Source organism: Eulemur rufifrons, chromosome 25, assembly GCF_041146395.1.
Source record: "Eulemur rufifrons isolate Redbay chromosome 25, OSU_ERuf_1, whole genome shotgun sequence".
NCBI lineage: Eukaryota > Metazoa > Chordata > Mammalia > Primates > Lemuridae > Eulemur > Eulemur rufifrons.
In genome coordinates this window covers 18,998,302-19,010,935 of record NC_091007.1, presented here as the reverse complement: position 1 = coordinate 19,010,935, position 12,634 = coordinate 18,998,302, and the positions used below count along the sequence as shown (strand labels likewise).

Sequence of the window (12,634 nt, the reverse complement as noted above, 5' to 3'; positions counted from 1 at the left end):
TGGCACTTGTTGTGTCGAAGGTGAGCATACAGTGTGTGAGGTGTGTTTTCTACTGGCGTGACGATGGCTAGCAGCTAGAGAGCAGCTGCTGCAGCCCAGGCCTTGTCCTGGGAGCTCTACACATGCAATGCTGTTGCCTTTTTGGCAGCATCATAGATAACAAGAAACAAGCAATTATCAGCGGTGGCTTCCCATGCATGTTCCCTGTGGTCTTTGTCATCAATTGCTCCTCTTCCTAGCTCATTGTTGCCATTTTGAGAGAAGTTACAGGTTGGGTGCAGATCCTTTCTTCTTGTAGTGGTCAGTCAGGGCAAGAAATTAACTCTAGTGATTAAAAATATTACAGTTTATTTCACTTCTCTGTAGTCTTTTCCACATTCTTTTGCTTAAATTGAATTTTCTAACTTCAACATTTTCCAACCCTATGGGAATAAAGTAGAGTACTTAAATTAAAAAGTATTTGAGTTGGGATTAATCTGACAGACTTGAGTTTATAGGGTACTCTTTTGCAAGAGTAAGGTAGAGTTGTTTTATTCAGTTACTCTGAAAACACAGGAGATATGGATGAGCTCTGGTTTTTAAATAATATAAATCCATAAATACATAGTTTAGCTTTACCTTTATGTGAATATTTAAAATTCTGACCACATTTACCTAGTCTTCCAATGTCTCCTATTTCCCATTGCAAAGATATTCCAAATCTAATGCATTTATCCTATTTTTTAGTTAGCAATTACTTTATGCCTTTGTTTACCTATGGAGTCTGTCTTCCATTGCTAGAACGGAATACCACAGACTGGGTGATTTATAAGGAAAATAAATTTATTTATCACAGTTCCAGAGGCAGGGAAGGCCAATAGCCCAGTGCCAGCATCTGGCCAGGATCAGCCCACGGTGGTGCTCACGGTGGAGGCACAGGTGGCAGCAAGCTCATGGGAGAGAGCAGATGGGGGCCGAGCTCATCTGTTTATCAGGAGCCCCCTCCCTCCATGACAACACTAATCCATTCACGACAGCAGAGCCCTCGTGACCCAATCACTTTTTTTTTTTTTTTTTTTTTTTTGAGACAGGGTCTTGCTCTGTCACCTGGGCCAGAGTACAGTGGCATCACCATAGGTCACAGCAACCTCAAACTCTTGGGCTCAAGCGATCCTCCTGCCTCAGCCTCCTGAATAGCTGGGACTACAGGCATGTGCCACCATGCCCGGCTAATTTTTCTATATTTAGTAGTGATGGGGTCTCGCTCTTGCTCAGGCTGGTCTTGAACTCCTGACCTCAAGCAGTCCTCTGGCCTCGGCCTCCCAAAGTGCTAGGATGACAAGCTAGAGTCACTGTGCCAGCCCCTAATCACCTCTTAAAGGCCCCACCTCTCAATACTGTTGTAAAACGGCAAATTTCAACATGAGTTTAGAAGGGGACAAACATTCCAGCAGGGTCTTATGTTCTTCTGGACTAGAGACTGATTCAGGAGAAAATTCTAATTTGAGCAAGAATTTATCAGTCTGTTATGATGAACGTAGAGATGTGTTAGTTCTAATGCCTTGACTTTCGTTTTTGCTCACTTAACAGGATGCCACAAGCCTTCTGTGAATATATTAATTTTCAATATAACTAGACTAAAATTGCTTATTTGGATCAATCCAATTAGAACTTTAACAGAGAAAAATGAGCTGACAGCACATTTTAATGTCTCTACCCAATAGCAATCTCCAATTCAAGATAACAACAAGAGCAATAATAACCATCATTTATGAGCACATAGCACAAGCACTTTAGTATCTCATTTAATGTATCTCATTTAATGCCCATATCTACCCTATAGTCACCCCAGGTCACATACAGTTAGGAGGAAGGAAAGTCAGGATTCCAACCCGAGCTGTCTGAACTCAAACCTGAACTCATAGCCACTGCGCTGCCTAATCTATGGGAACAGGTTTTCCCCCAGAGAATTAGCCTCAGCACTTTTATCTATCTAATGGCAAGATGCAATTTTAGTGGCGCATTCCTGCAGTCTCAGCTACTCTGGAGGCTGAGGCAGGAGGATCGCTGGAGCCCAGGAGTTTGAGGTTGCTGTGAGCTATGGTGATGCCACTACACTCTAGCCTGGGTGACAGAGAGAGACTGTCTCAAAAACAAACAAACAAACAAACAAAAAATACTGCTGCAATTTAAACAACCTCTTCCACATAGATCTTTTTATCTATCCTTACCCTATCATTCCTTTAGCATTCTTCTCCAGCAAACCTCTATATGCACAGACATTCTTTAGATTGATAGGAATAAAATTGAAGAGCAGCCTGAAGCCGTTCCAGTTGGCACCATGAGCTTCTGCCCTGGGCATGCAGAAACTTGTCACTTCCCTTCCCTCCAATGCAGAGGGCCTAGCAGAGTCCCACAGCCCTGACCCAGCCTGGTAATGAAATCATTCCCCATTTCTAGCACTTTCAGAAGGGGGTCAATAGTGCTCTCTCCATTATATATCTCATTTCTGCCCCCAGTACTATAGACCCAACACTGTAATCTCATGTCTGTGTGTCTGGGTACAAAAGCTCTCTCTCTAGTGGAAGGTTCAAGACAAAACAACATAGAGGAAACCCCGGAAGACAAACTTACTCAAATGTGAGTGAATGTCTGAACAGAAAGGGCACTAGATCAAGTAAGCAGAACCCACTTCCGGGTCTTGCAGACATGAACCTCAGGTCACATATACACGGTGTGCGTGCCCGTCACCTCGAGGAGGACGGCCACCACTAAAAGGCAGGTCCCAGACTCCTTTCGTGGCCAAACAGAATGGAAGGTTTTGCCCCAACCAGCAAATGTGCAATGTGTGTTGCGCCCCTGGCTGTGGTGAGCCGTCATATGAAATGAATTACCAGGCTCGGAGTCTGGATGTCAAGGAAACTGGTGGAGTCTCCCCTGGAACAGGCGCGGAGCCCCGGCCAACCCGAATATTTGGGCAGCCATTCCGCGGGCAGACGCAGTCCAGCTGCGTTCCTTGTCCCTGGGTCGTGCATCGGTGCTGCAGCCACGCCGCGGTGCCCTGTCGCTGGGAGGACGACAAAGCAGGGTTCACGGTCCCCATCAGCTCTAGGAACTCAAGATCTTTCTGGAAAACCCCCTCAACTTGGTATGCGTGCAGGTATTTCAGAGCTCATCCGGCTCTAATTAAAACTCATATTTCCACTCCGTGTTCACCCAAACAATGTCGAGTCAAACCACAAGAAAATCTGTTATCACTCAAATTGGTACATACTTTTCATACAACTGAAATATTATATAAGATCGTAAACTGTTAAATGGAAAAGTAAAAATTGAATGCAGACGCCGATTCCCATGCTACCTTCGTCTCACCTTGCCGGAGCTGCTTACGGGGGCATGAAGCTAAGATCAAAGCTTCCTACGCTGGAGGGAGCAGTGGTGTTGGCCCGATCCACCGACCAGCCTTGCGCCTGTCCCCACGCCTTCCCTCCGACGCTGTAAAATGTTATTGTTTGAATGATGTTTTCAAGTACTCTGTGCAATTAAGTTTTAAAAAGCAAAGGGACTAGTTTTCCGTCAATGCATATATGAAACTCCCAATAAATTTAAAGTCCTTGGGTGTATTTGGGGCAGGGGGAGAGTTAAAAAGAGGAAAGTGTTGGAAAGGATCACTTAAAAAAAGGTTAGCCTGAGTTGTTTTTCCTCCCTTGTAATATTAAAAAAAAAAAATCTTTATAGTTGGAGAAAAGTCTATAGATCAAAAGATAGATACCAAAGGAAATGTATGCTAATTCTATATTCACTTGTACCAAATTTGCATTTCACTGCTAAGAAGCCTACTCACTCCTTTTAAGTAATCATTGCAAAAAGGGTACAAGCTGCCTTCACTGTGCTCCGTGTGTTAGTGATTCGAAAATGTGTACTGTTCCTCCCTTCCTGTCAGCTGCCCATCAAGGTCAGGATTTTGTTATGTGGGTGTTTATATTAGTTTTAAAGCCTCCGTCTGTGTGTCTTAGCTTGCTTGTGAAGCTCTTAGAAAAATAAAAACATATTCATGAGCCTGATTCAAAACCAAGACACATATATAGTATGTATTGGTCATATTGGGAAAGTAGCACGTCCTTATTCAATTTGTAAGACAGCATTGGATGCATGGCCTCTGGGTATTAACAAAGCAATGCGTAACATTCATTGACAATAAAGTATTATAAAACTCAGGAAGAACAATAAATTCAGATTGCAGCAAAACCAAAAGAGGCTCCTGGGAGTAATTCTCAAAGATCAAGCCATTCATACCCTGAGCACACAGAAAATTCTAGACTGCCAACTCTATACCCTTGATTGAGAATAGTCCTGGCTAAATAAAATGGACAGAAGAGGCTAAATTCAGCTGTAATGAACAAATCACAGTGCTGGGCCATGGTAAGCTCGGTGGCTAATGAAGTCATTCCATGTTATGCAAACCTTAGGTAACTGTGACCACAATGAGTCACCCAAGGTAAATTTACAGAAGCCACTCTCGCTGCCCACCACCTGTGCCATTCCGAGCCACGTGTTTCCTCCTTTCATCTCTTTATTTTTTAAAAATTTTCACCCTTGCCCATCCTTTCAGCCTTTAAAACAGTGGACAACTGGACTCTCGTGGTTTAGTTTTTAAGCTGAAATGTCACTGATCGCCATATGGGATATAGAATGAAGCCTCGTGGTTAATGCAAGAAACTTAGGCAAAATAAATTCCCCAAAGAGGAGTAGGCCTCTTGGTACATTCAGGACTAGAAGTTAGTCAGGTAAAAGAAAAATTTGTTTGTAGCACCATAAAAAGGGCACCTGCGTTGATGAAGCATTTTCTGCTAACATGAGCATGGGAGATGGTCACAGGAGATGGTCTCCCTGACAACCCTTGCCTAGGCGATTCCTGCAGTAGCCAACATGCTTCAGGCTCTCTGCAGGCCAAACAGTGTGACTAACCACTGGGCTGTCATAGTTCATTGGTTTATGCAACGTGAAATGATGTAACTGGCATCAAGAGTTTGGAAATGGATACAAGTGACTCTTGGAAAGCCCACCTGGGGACCAAAGAACAGCCACCAGGTCTGAGGGAGAATGGGCCAAACCCAGGTCTGGTTTTGGCAGGCATCAGATCAAGGGGTTCTTTTCCAAGGGAGCCAAGTAGGGCGGCACTGGCCGGTGCCACGTGGAGCCTGGGTCATTGGTACCCACGGAGGTCAACTGGAGACGAGGTGGGGCCTGGAGCACGTGCCAACAGGAGCTTCACCAACCTCAAGGCCAGAATTTCTCCTTCCTCCCAAACTCACCAGGCCTGGCCTCCAGGAAATAAATGCCAGAACCAGACTCAGAACTGCAAATGATCACCGTGAGAATGAGCACCATTTACGGAGCTCTTGCTCTCTCTGGGCGCCATGCTGTACAATTCAAATGCTTGACCTGCAGGAAGCCACCTGCCTCCTGAATAAGCTTCCTACTCCAGGCCCCTTACACTCTTCAAAAGAGGCTGGAAGCTCTTCCCTCTTTCCTCCTTTTCCTTTCCTTCCCCTTCTGCTGTTGTTTTCTCTCCCTCAAGGAATCCTCCGCCCCTGCCAGGGTAAACTCTCCACTCCTCCCTCTCGCACGCTGCAGACTTGGACTTGTGGAAGGCTCGGGGAATAATCAGACACAACAGGAAGGGGGAAGATCGGAGGACATAAGGACAGGAAAAGGCTGTGCGTGCAGGTGTTCCAGCATTTACTACAGGTGTATATTGAATTCATCTTCACAGTGAGCCTCAGAAGTGGGCAGGGCTGGGGAACCTGTAGCCTTAAGGCCACCTGTGGCCTTCTGGGTCCTTAAGTTCAGCCTTTTGACTGAATCCAAATTTTACAGAACAAATCCTTTTATTAAAAGGGGTGCAGCAGAGAAAGACGAAGCTTTTCTTGCCTCCTTTGGTGCTTAAAAAAGAACAATCTGGAAATCAGAGGCTGCAGGGTCCCCACTCCTGCGCAGGTCGGCACACGGCAAGTGTCTAGTCTAATTCCCTTCTCAGACAGTTGGGATTCGAAGGGTAGGACTATATTTCATTTCTTCCAAGGTTTAAAAAGCAACACAGCAACAAAACCACCAGAGTGGGGGTCAGAGCAGAAGCCAGGCGAGGTAGACATTAGGCAGAATTGCTGGCAATTGTTGGCAATCTGTTCTCTTCAAATTACCGGAACATCAAATATTGGGCAATTAGAGACTAGATTGTTTCTATATCCCATTTGCTTGGGGAAATCACGCTTTTAGTATAGCGTCAGGCCCAGAAAGGTCTACAGGTAACTGGCATTCATCGTGATGATCTGGCAGTAATAACAAAATTCATAGAGTAATAAATATTACCAATTAAAATAATTTAGACTGTTGGGAGAATTTTAGCACTACATTTTGTAAGACAATGGAACCAACAAGGACCCGTGAACCCCGAAGAATCATCTACTTGGGGAAAAGAGGAATAAAATAAGTCATGTGAAGGGGAATCATTAATAACTGTCAAAAATCCTCAAGGGAGTATTTAATTTCCCAAGACATTGGTTGGAACGTTTGGTTTCAATATGAGAAATAATGTAAAGGTTGGAAACCGTAAGAGGAGAAAATAGGCACATCTGGGAATGAGGAAGTATTGCTATGAGGCTCCAGTGACACCAGGCTGGGACTGCACCCCTGGGATGATTCAGTGATGGCACAGAGTGAAATCTCCAGGGTTACGGCTGGCAACCAGCGCTTGAGGATGATGAAGGCTACAGCGGTGGGCATGAGCAACGAAGAAGCCAGTAGAAGCTGCGTATGGAAAGTGGTGGATGAACTGCGTGAAATAGATATTATGAAGACATAGTCTCAACCTCATATAGCTATATCTGCTTTAAAAACTTTCTATATAGTAAGGCAAGGTATAAACAAATGGATTAATAAAAATACTGAGCTGATCATGAGTTAAAAGTTGCAAGCTAGGAAGGGGATTTAAGTGCGAGTTGCTGTACAAGGATATGCAAGCCATGTGTTAGGGTAACAAGGAACAGTGGCTACTCCGTTCTTCCTGCCCATTATTTTTTCATCATTTCCTTGTTCTGCACAGAGAGAGAGAGAGAGAGAGAGAAAATGAGAACATATAAGGGCATATGTGTGGATGCATGTGTGTTATCCGTACAAAAGTGCGTAACAGTCCTATGCTGACCTACAATCCAATGGCCACACCCTGGCCCCTGTCAGTGCTTAAAACAACGTTATCTGTAAGATCTTCAACTCCAGATATTTCACTCTCAGACCAGAATGCTTCATTTTCACCTTTTTCCTATGCTCTGATCCACCAAAACAATGTTTCTGCTTCATCGAAGTCTCTCTTCCTCATTCTCCCAATTATCAGTAGCCTGTTTTTCCTTCCCTTCCAGCCCAGCACAGACCACACGGCTGTTCAAACAGATCACAACCCTACGACATACCTCCTCTGTCCCACACCTGGGCTATCAGACATGCTGCAGAAAAACAATGCGAAACTCACAGGACGTGAGCTCCCCAAACTGCCCTGCTTCCCTCACGCAGAATGGATTTTTTTTCTCTTAAATCTCAGAAGACTGATCGTATCTTGTTCCCTTTTGCTTCTCAATAATTTGCCTCTTATGCGTGAACTTCACAGCTTAAGAAGTTACTCCAAATACAGTATGAACAGTGAACTGGACAAGACAGTGCAAGGACAGCGGGAAGTTGTCAGGGCTTTACGGGGTGATGACAGTGGCAGTGGAGAGAAGTGAGTGACTTTGAAAGGTGTGGGAGCAGCCGAGTTGCAGGAATACGGCAATTAGTTGGATGGAGCATAGGGGCGTGATGACGTCTGTTACTGATATAGGAAAATACAAGGGAGAGACCCATGTTTAGATAGAAAAAATATCAAAAGTTCACTTGGAATATACTGAGTTCGAGATGGCTTTGAGACTCATTGATGCCCCCCGAGAGGGCCGTTGCCGTGCGGAGCTGACGGCAGACGCTGGCCTGGAGTGAGCTGGATGGAATTTAAGACTTGGGGTAGTGAGGCCAGACAACAATTGCTTAAAGAAAGTTGGCTATGGAGGGAAGAGAAGGGGTCAAAGTGGTGTCTTTCTGACTTTTGACAAACGTGGAAGGCATGTGTTTAAATAAGGATGGAAAGGAATCCTTAGAAAAGGAGAGATGAAAGACAAAGTCAGAAGAGAGAAGGGGAGTACGTGGTAGAAGAAATACTGATGATGCGAGATCGCCGTTTTTATTTTCTTCTATTTGGATAATCACGTGATCTTGAGCCATTCACTGAATAGTTATTTAGTCCCCAAAATATCCCTTGAATTTGTTCCTTCCCCACAATCCTTACTTTTTATTCCATCCTCACCACCTCTAGTCCCCTCCGTCTCTTCTCTCTGCAGTCCTAGACTATATACTGCTGTAAAAGTTACCTCCCTAAAATACAAATGTGACCATGCCACTCCCCTGATTAAAGTGCCTAAATAACCTCTTTTTATTACCTACAGAATAAAAGCCAAAGTCCTAAGCCTGGCATGTTTAAGGCATTTCACAATATTTCTCTTTATAGGATTTCTTTGCTTACCAAATCATCCTCATTTGCTGGCATTCTCCACATGTGTTCTCAAATGCTCCTGTATAGAAAAGTCTATGATTCAAACTAACTTTTAGCAGAACCATTCATTAGAGTCATAACTGCTAGATTTTAGAAGTTCTAATTCATTGATTTGATATTTATTTGGCATCTACTATGTATTAGCCGCTGTATTAGAAGTTTCTTTAAGCATTTTCGATCTAAAGAAGGACCGAGGGCAGTACCCAAGTATTTGTTAAAACGGGAAGGATGTAAGTGTAGCAACAGACGTTTGAGTAAACTGCTGTTAGAGTCCCAAAGAGGCAGAGATGGCATTTTGTCTGACGGAAGTCAGTGGAGGCTTTGTGGGAAAGTTGGCTGGATCCACTTTGAAAGATGCATGAAATTTACTAAGTTAGAGAAGGGGATGGGAGGGCATGTTGGGTAGAGAGGCGGCATCCACAGAGGCAAGAGAAGTGGGGAAGTGTGACCTTGGCGCAGAGGAGAAAGATGAGTGGCCGGAGGGGTACCGAGGCCAGAGGGCACAGATCTTTCAAGGGCAGGTTCATTGATCGGGCTCTAGTTACTTGGCATTGGGAATCAGCGAAAGTCCCTATCAAGGGACTGATATAATTAGATTGTGACACCATCAGGTGCATTGGAATTGGGACAGATTGAATCTAGGTGGATGCCCTCATAGTCTAGGCATGGTGTGCTGTTGGCTTGTCCTGGGAGGGGGAAACGCCAGAAAGAATCCAAGAGAAACGTCAGAAGCAGAACCCACAGCAGTTAGATGCCCAGAGAAAGGCGGGCAGAAATGGGTCAAGCCCAGCTCCAGAAAATAAAAACGTAAGAATTGCACGAGATATTCCTGGAGCTGATGAAGCACCGTTTGTATTTGCATTTGCCTAAATGCAATTGGTAGCTTTTCAAAATGTGTACGATTAAAAATTATTTTCATAGCTTAACTTTATGTCTGTAGATTAATGGTTTTATTCTTGTTTCCCTTCTTCTCCTCCTCCTTTACGTGTGACAGCTGCTACTGGCTATGGTTGGGTCCCCCGATCAGGAGCTCCAGGAAGCTGCCGCTGGCTGCATATCCAACATCCGCAGGCTGGCTCTTGCTACAGAAAAGGCAAGATACACTTGAAACTGCAACGGACATTCCAAGCTACCAAATTTTACATGACGCGGGACATGTCACTCCCATGGCCAGGAAACCTAAATTGGGAAACGTTTATTGGCAAGTCCTTTAATCAGTCTAAATGAAAACACACACACTGAAAATGCAAAGGATGCTTTGCATGTGAGAATTACATGGATATTTCTGTTCTATTTAATATTGCAGGTATATGCTAAAATGTAAAGCCGATAAATATGTGATAATTTTCCAAGAGTTTGAGAATATATATGTATGGTATATATGTATATTTCGGTGATGCTTTTGTGTTTGTGGTGATTTTAATAAAAGATATGACCTTCAAATGGCACAGTTCATAGTCGTTCATGAATGTTTCTAGAATTCCCTTTCTGCTAAACCTATCTAACGGTCTTGTCATTACGGCTTTGTCTGTTTGATCGCTTGCAACCCACGAGAGAGTTCCGAGGAGATGTGCCGATTTCACAAACTGCTATTAAATAGAATTTAGAGTTAAGCAGCTGGACTTAAGAGAGATTATCCTGAGGTCATCCCAAATTTCTTCTAAATACTATCAAACATCTGAGAAGATAATGTAGAACTGTCACTGTACCAGATAATGCAAATCACAAGAGCATAAGCAATGAGTTTTTGTGACTCTTGGACTTACAGAGCATAAACAATTATATGTTTTATTTCCCACAGAGATATACCAACATTTTATTGAAAGAAATTAATTTCTGCTGATGTGCTTTTACTTCACATAAAATTGCTTTGAATTTCTGAACTTGTTTTCGGCACACGAAGTACTTTTTAAAAAGTGGCTACGAAAGATTAATAGCATTTTATCAGGTTATAGAAACATTAGAACCCACTTAAAAGAATCACATACGTAACCTCGGTGTGCTGAAATGTTTGGGAACGAAGTGTCCCGAGTAGATCATCGTAACACTAGCCAGAAAAATAGCTTTGTATGTACCAGCTTCATAAGCTGACAACCTCGGTTAATGCTTTAAAAAGCAATCAGGGACGTTTTATTAAAAAATATTAAGATACTGTATATGTTCGCCATAATTTGAAGACGATCATAAACTTAATTGAATCAAATGTAAATAATTAGTATGAAATGAAACACCTGACGAGGAGGAAAATGACTCCAGTGGTAGATGCCCCAATAAAAAAAGATAAAGCACTTCTAAGAATTCAAAGGTTTTGTAAAACACCAATTCATCTTCACCGCTTTTCAAAGGAGCTTATGAAAGAGGGTGATATGAACAAGGAAATGGTGTTAATGCTAAGAATTGAATTCAAATAATAGAGGAAATCCTTTAGCTTTCAACAGTGGATATTTCTGATGTTAAAGTCATTGTTTAGCTTTGTTTCACTAGCATTAAAAATACATCTAGAAACCATAGATTATGACAGCTATGGGAAATAAATAAACATTATTGTTATCTTATTATTAAAGGAAGATTCTATCATTGTCCTCAGATTTTAAAATATTCTTGAATTAGTGGGTCCTGGGAATGAATGGGCGCAACAGACAAAGCAACGCAACAACAAAAAAAACTGTCTGGATGTTGGAGGAAAGAGGTGGTTCCTTTCCAAAGTGCTTGATAGAAAGAAATTTAGGGCTTCTGTTTTTATGGTTAATAAATGCATAAAACAAAAGCAACAGTGCCATTTCTAAAGAAACCAAGCACTTGAAACAGATGAGAATAGTAACATGAAGATTGTCTTGTATGTTTCTAAGGAAGATTTTGTTTTTAATTCTTAAACACCGGAAATACAGTACCTTTAGAGTAAACAAACGAGAAGTTGAATTTCGATGTCAATTTTTGGCTTATTTTTGTGAAATGGCATAATGGAAAACTCTACTCTTACTAGAAAAATGTCAAAGCCAGTGAAAAACACCCACGGCTTTCGGAGAACACAGCGGGTGATCACACCATTGTTTTGCTACCATACATGGGGGGGAGAGCTCACTTTTTTTTTCATTAGTTTTTTGCCTGAGGTGTTTTGTTATATTTATTTTGTGCTGTTTAACGCTGATGACCTTAATTCTTTATAAGATTTCAGTGACAAGTTTCTTTTTCAAGGCTTTAGTCTCCCCAGGATACCCAGGGAAAGCTATATGCTCTTTTGGAAATGGGTGGCTATTTCAGTTTGAAAACGGTTTAAGGTGGAAGGAATTTTAAATAGATATTCTTTGATCTTCCAATCTCTTTAGTTTACAAGGATTCCTTCTAGAAATCCTTGCCATGATCCTTCTACATTTGCAGTCAATGTTCTTTTCCTACTATCAGGATGACTTGCACTAAAAAATGACTTGCTTCTTTTAAAAAATTTTTTTAGTTTATGAAAGTAAATGCAAGGTTAGTTTTCTTAGGGCCTGGCATTGCAAATCCTGTTATTTTGATAGATTTTGGTGTTACATTTTACATCTCTCAGGCATTTGCACGGAACTGACTCTCTTTCAAAATATTTGGAAAATTTATTTCAATTTAGGAAAATGAGAATCTCAGTTGTGAATAAACAGACAACCCAGAACTGTAAGTAAACCCTTTTTCTTTTTTACCTAATGGGATCAGGCAAACAAGATAAAGAAAATTTTCTAGTCCAAATAATTTAAAATGTTTAATTTCATTTCATGAAGATTTGTGAATGGAATAGGCTATGTCCATTCCTGTAATTCAGTGAAAACACAGAAACCCATGTATTTAAGAGCCTTGCTACCTCAAATTCATAAAATGCCCCCCAAAACCCAATGGGTCCACATGTACTTAAGAGTAAAAAGTGGAACTCACCCTAAACGAGAATGGAGTAGAAAGGGAATAAACTTTTATGCAGGCATCGTATAGGGTATTGTGTACTCATGATCTCATTTAAAATACAGGAGAACTGATAAAATAAATACTCTCATA

General features: G+C 42.1%; 1 protein-coding gene across 1 annotated transcript in view; it reads left to right on the top strand.

Moving 5' to 3' along the window:
* The window catches only part of ODAD2 (outer dynein arm docking complex subunit 2), a 137,970-nt gene extending 128,248 nt beyond the window's left edge, over positions 1–9,722 (top strand). Inside the window, exon 19 of the mRNA XM_069458857.1 lies at positions 9,609–9,722. Coding sequence (XP_069314958.1) covers positions 9,609–9,722 — 114 coding nt within the window. The remainder of the gene's footprint in view (positions 1–9,608) is intronic.
* The last annotated feature ends 2,912 nt before the right edge of the window (positions 9,723–12,634 follow it).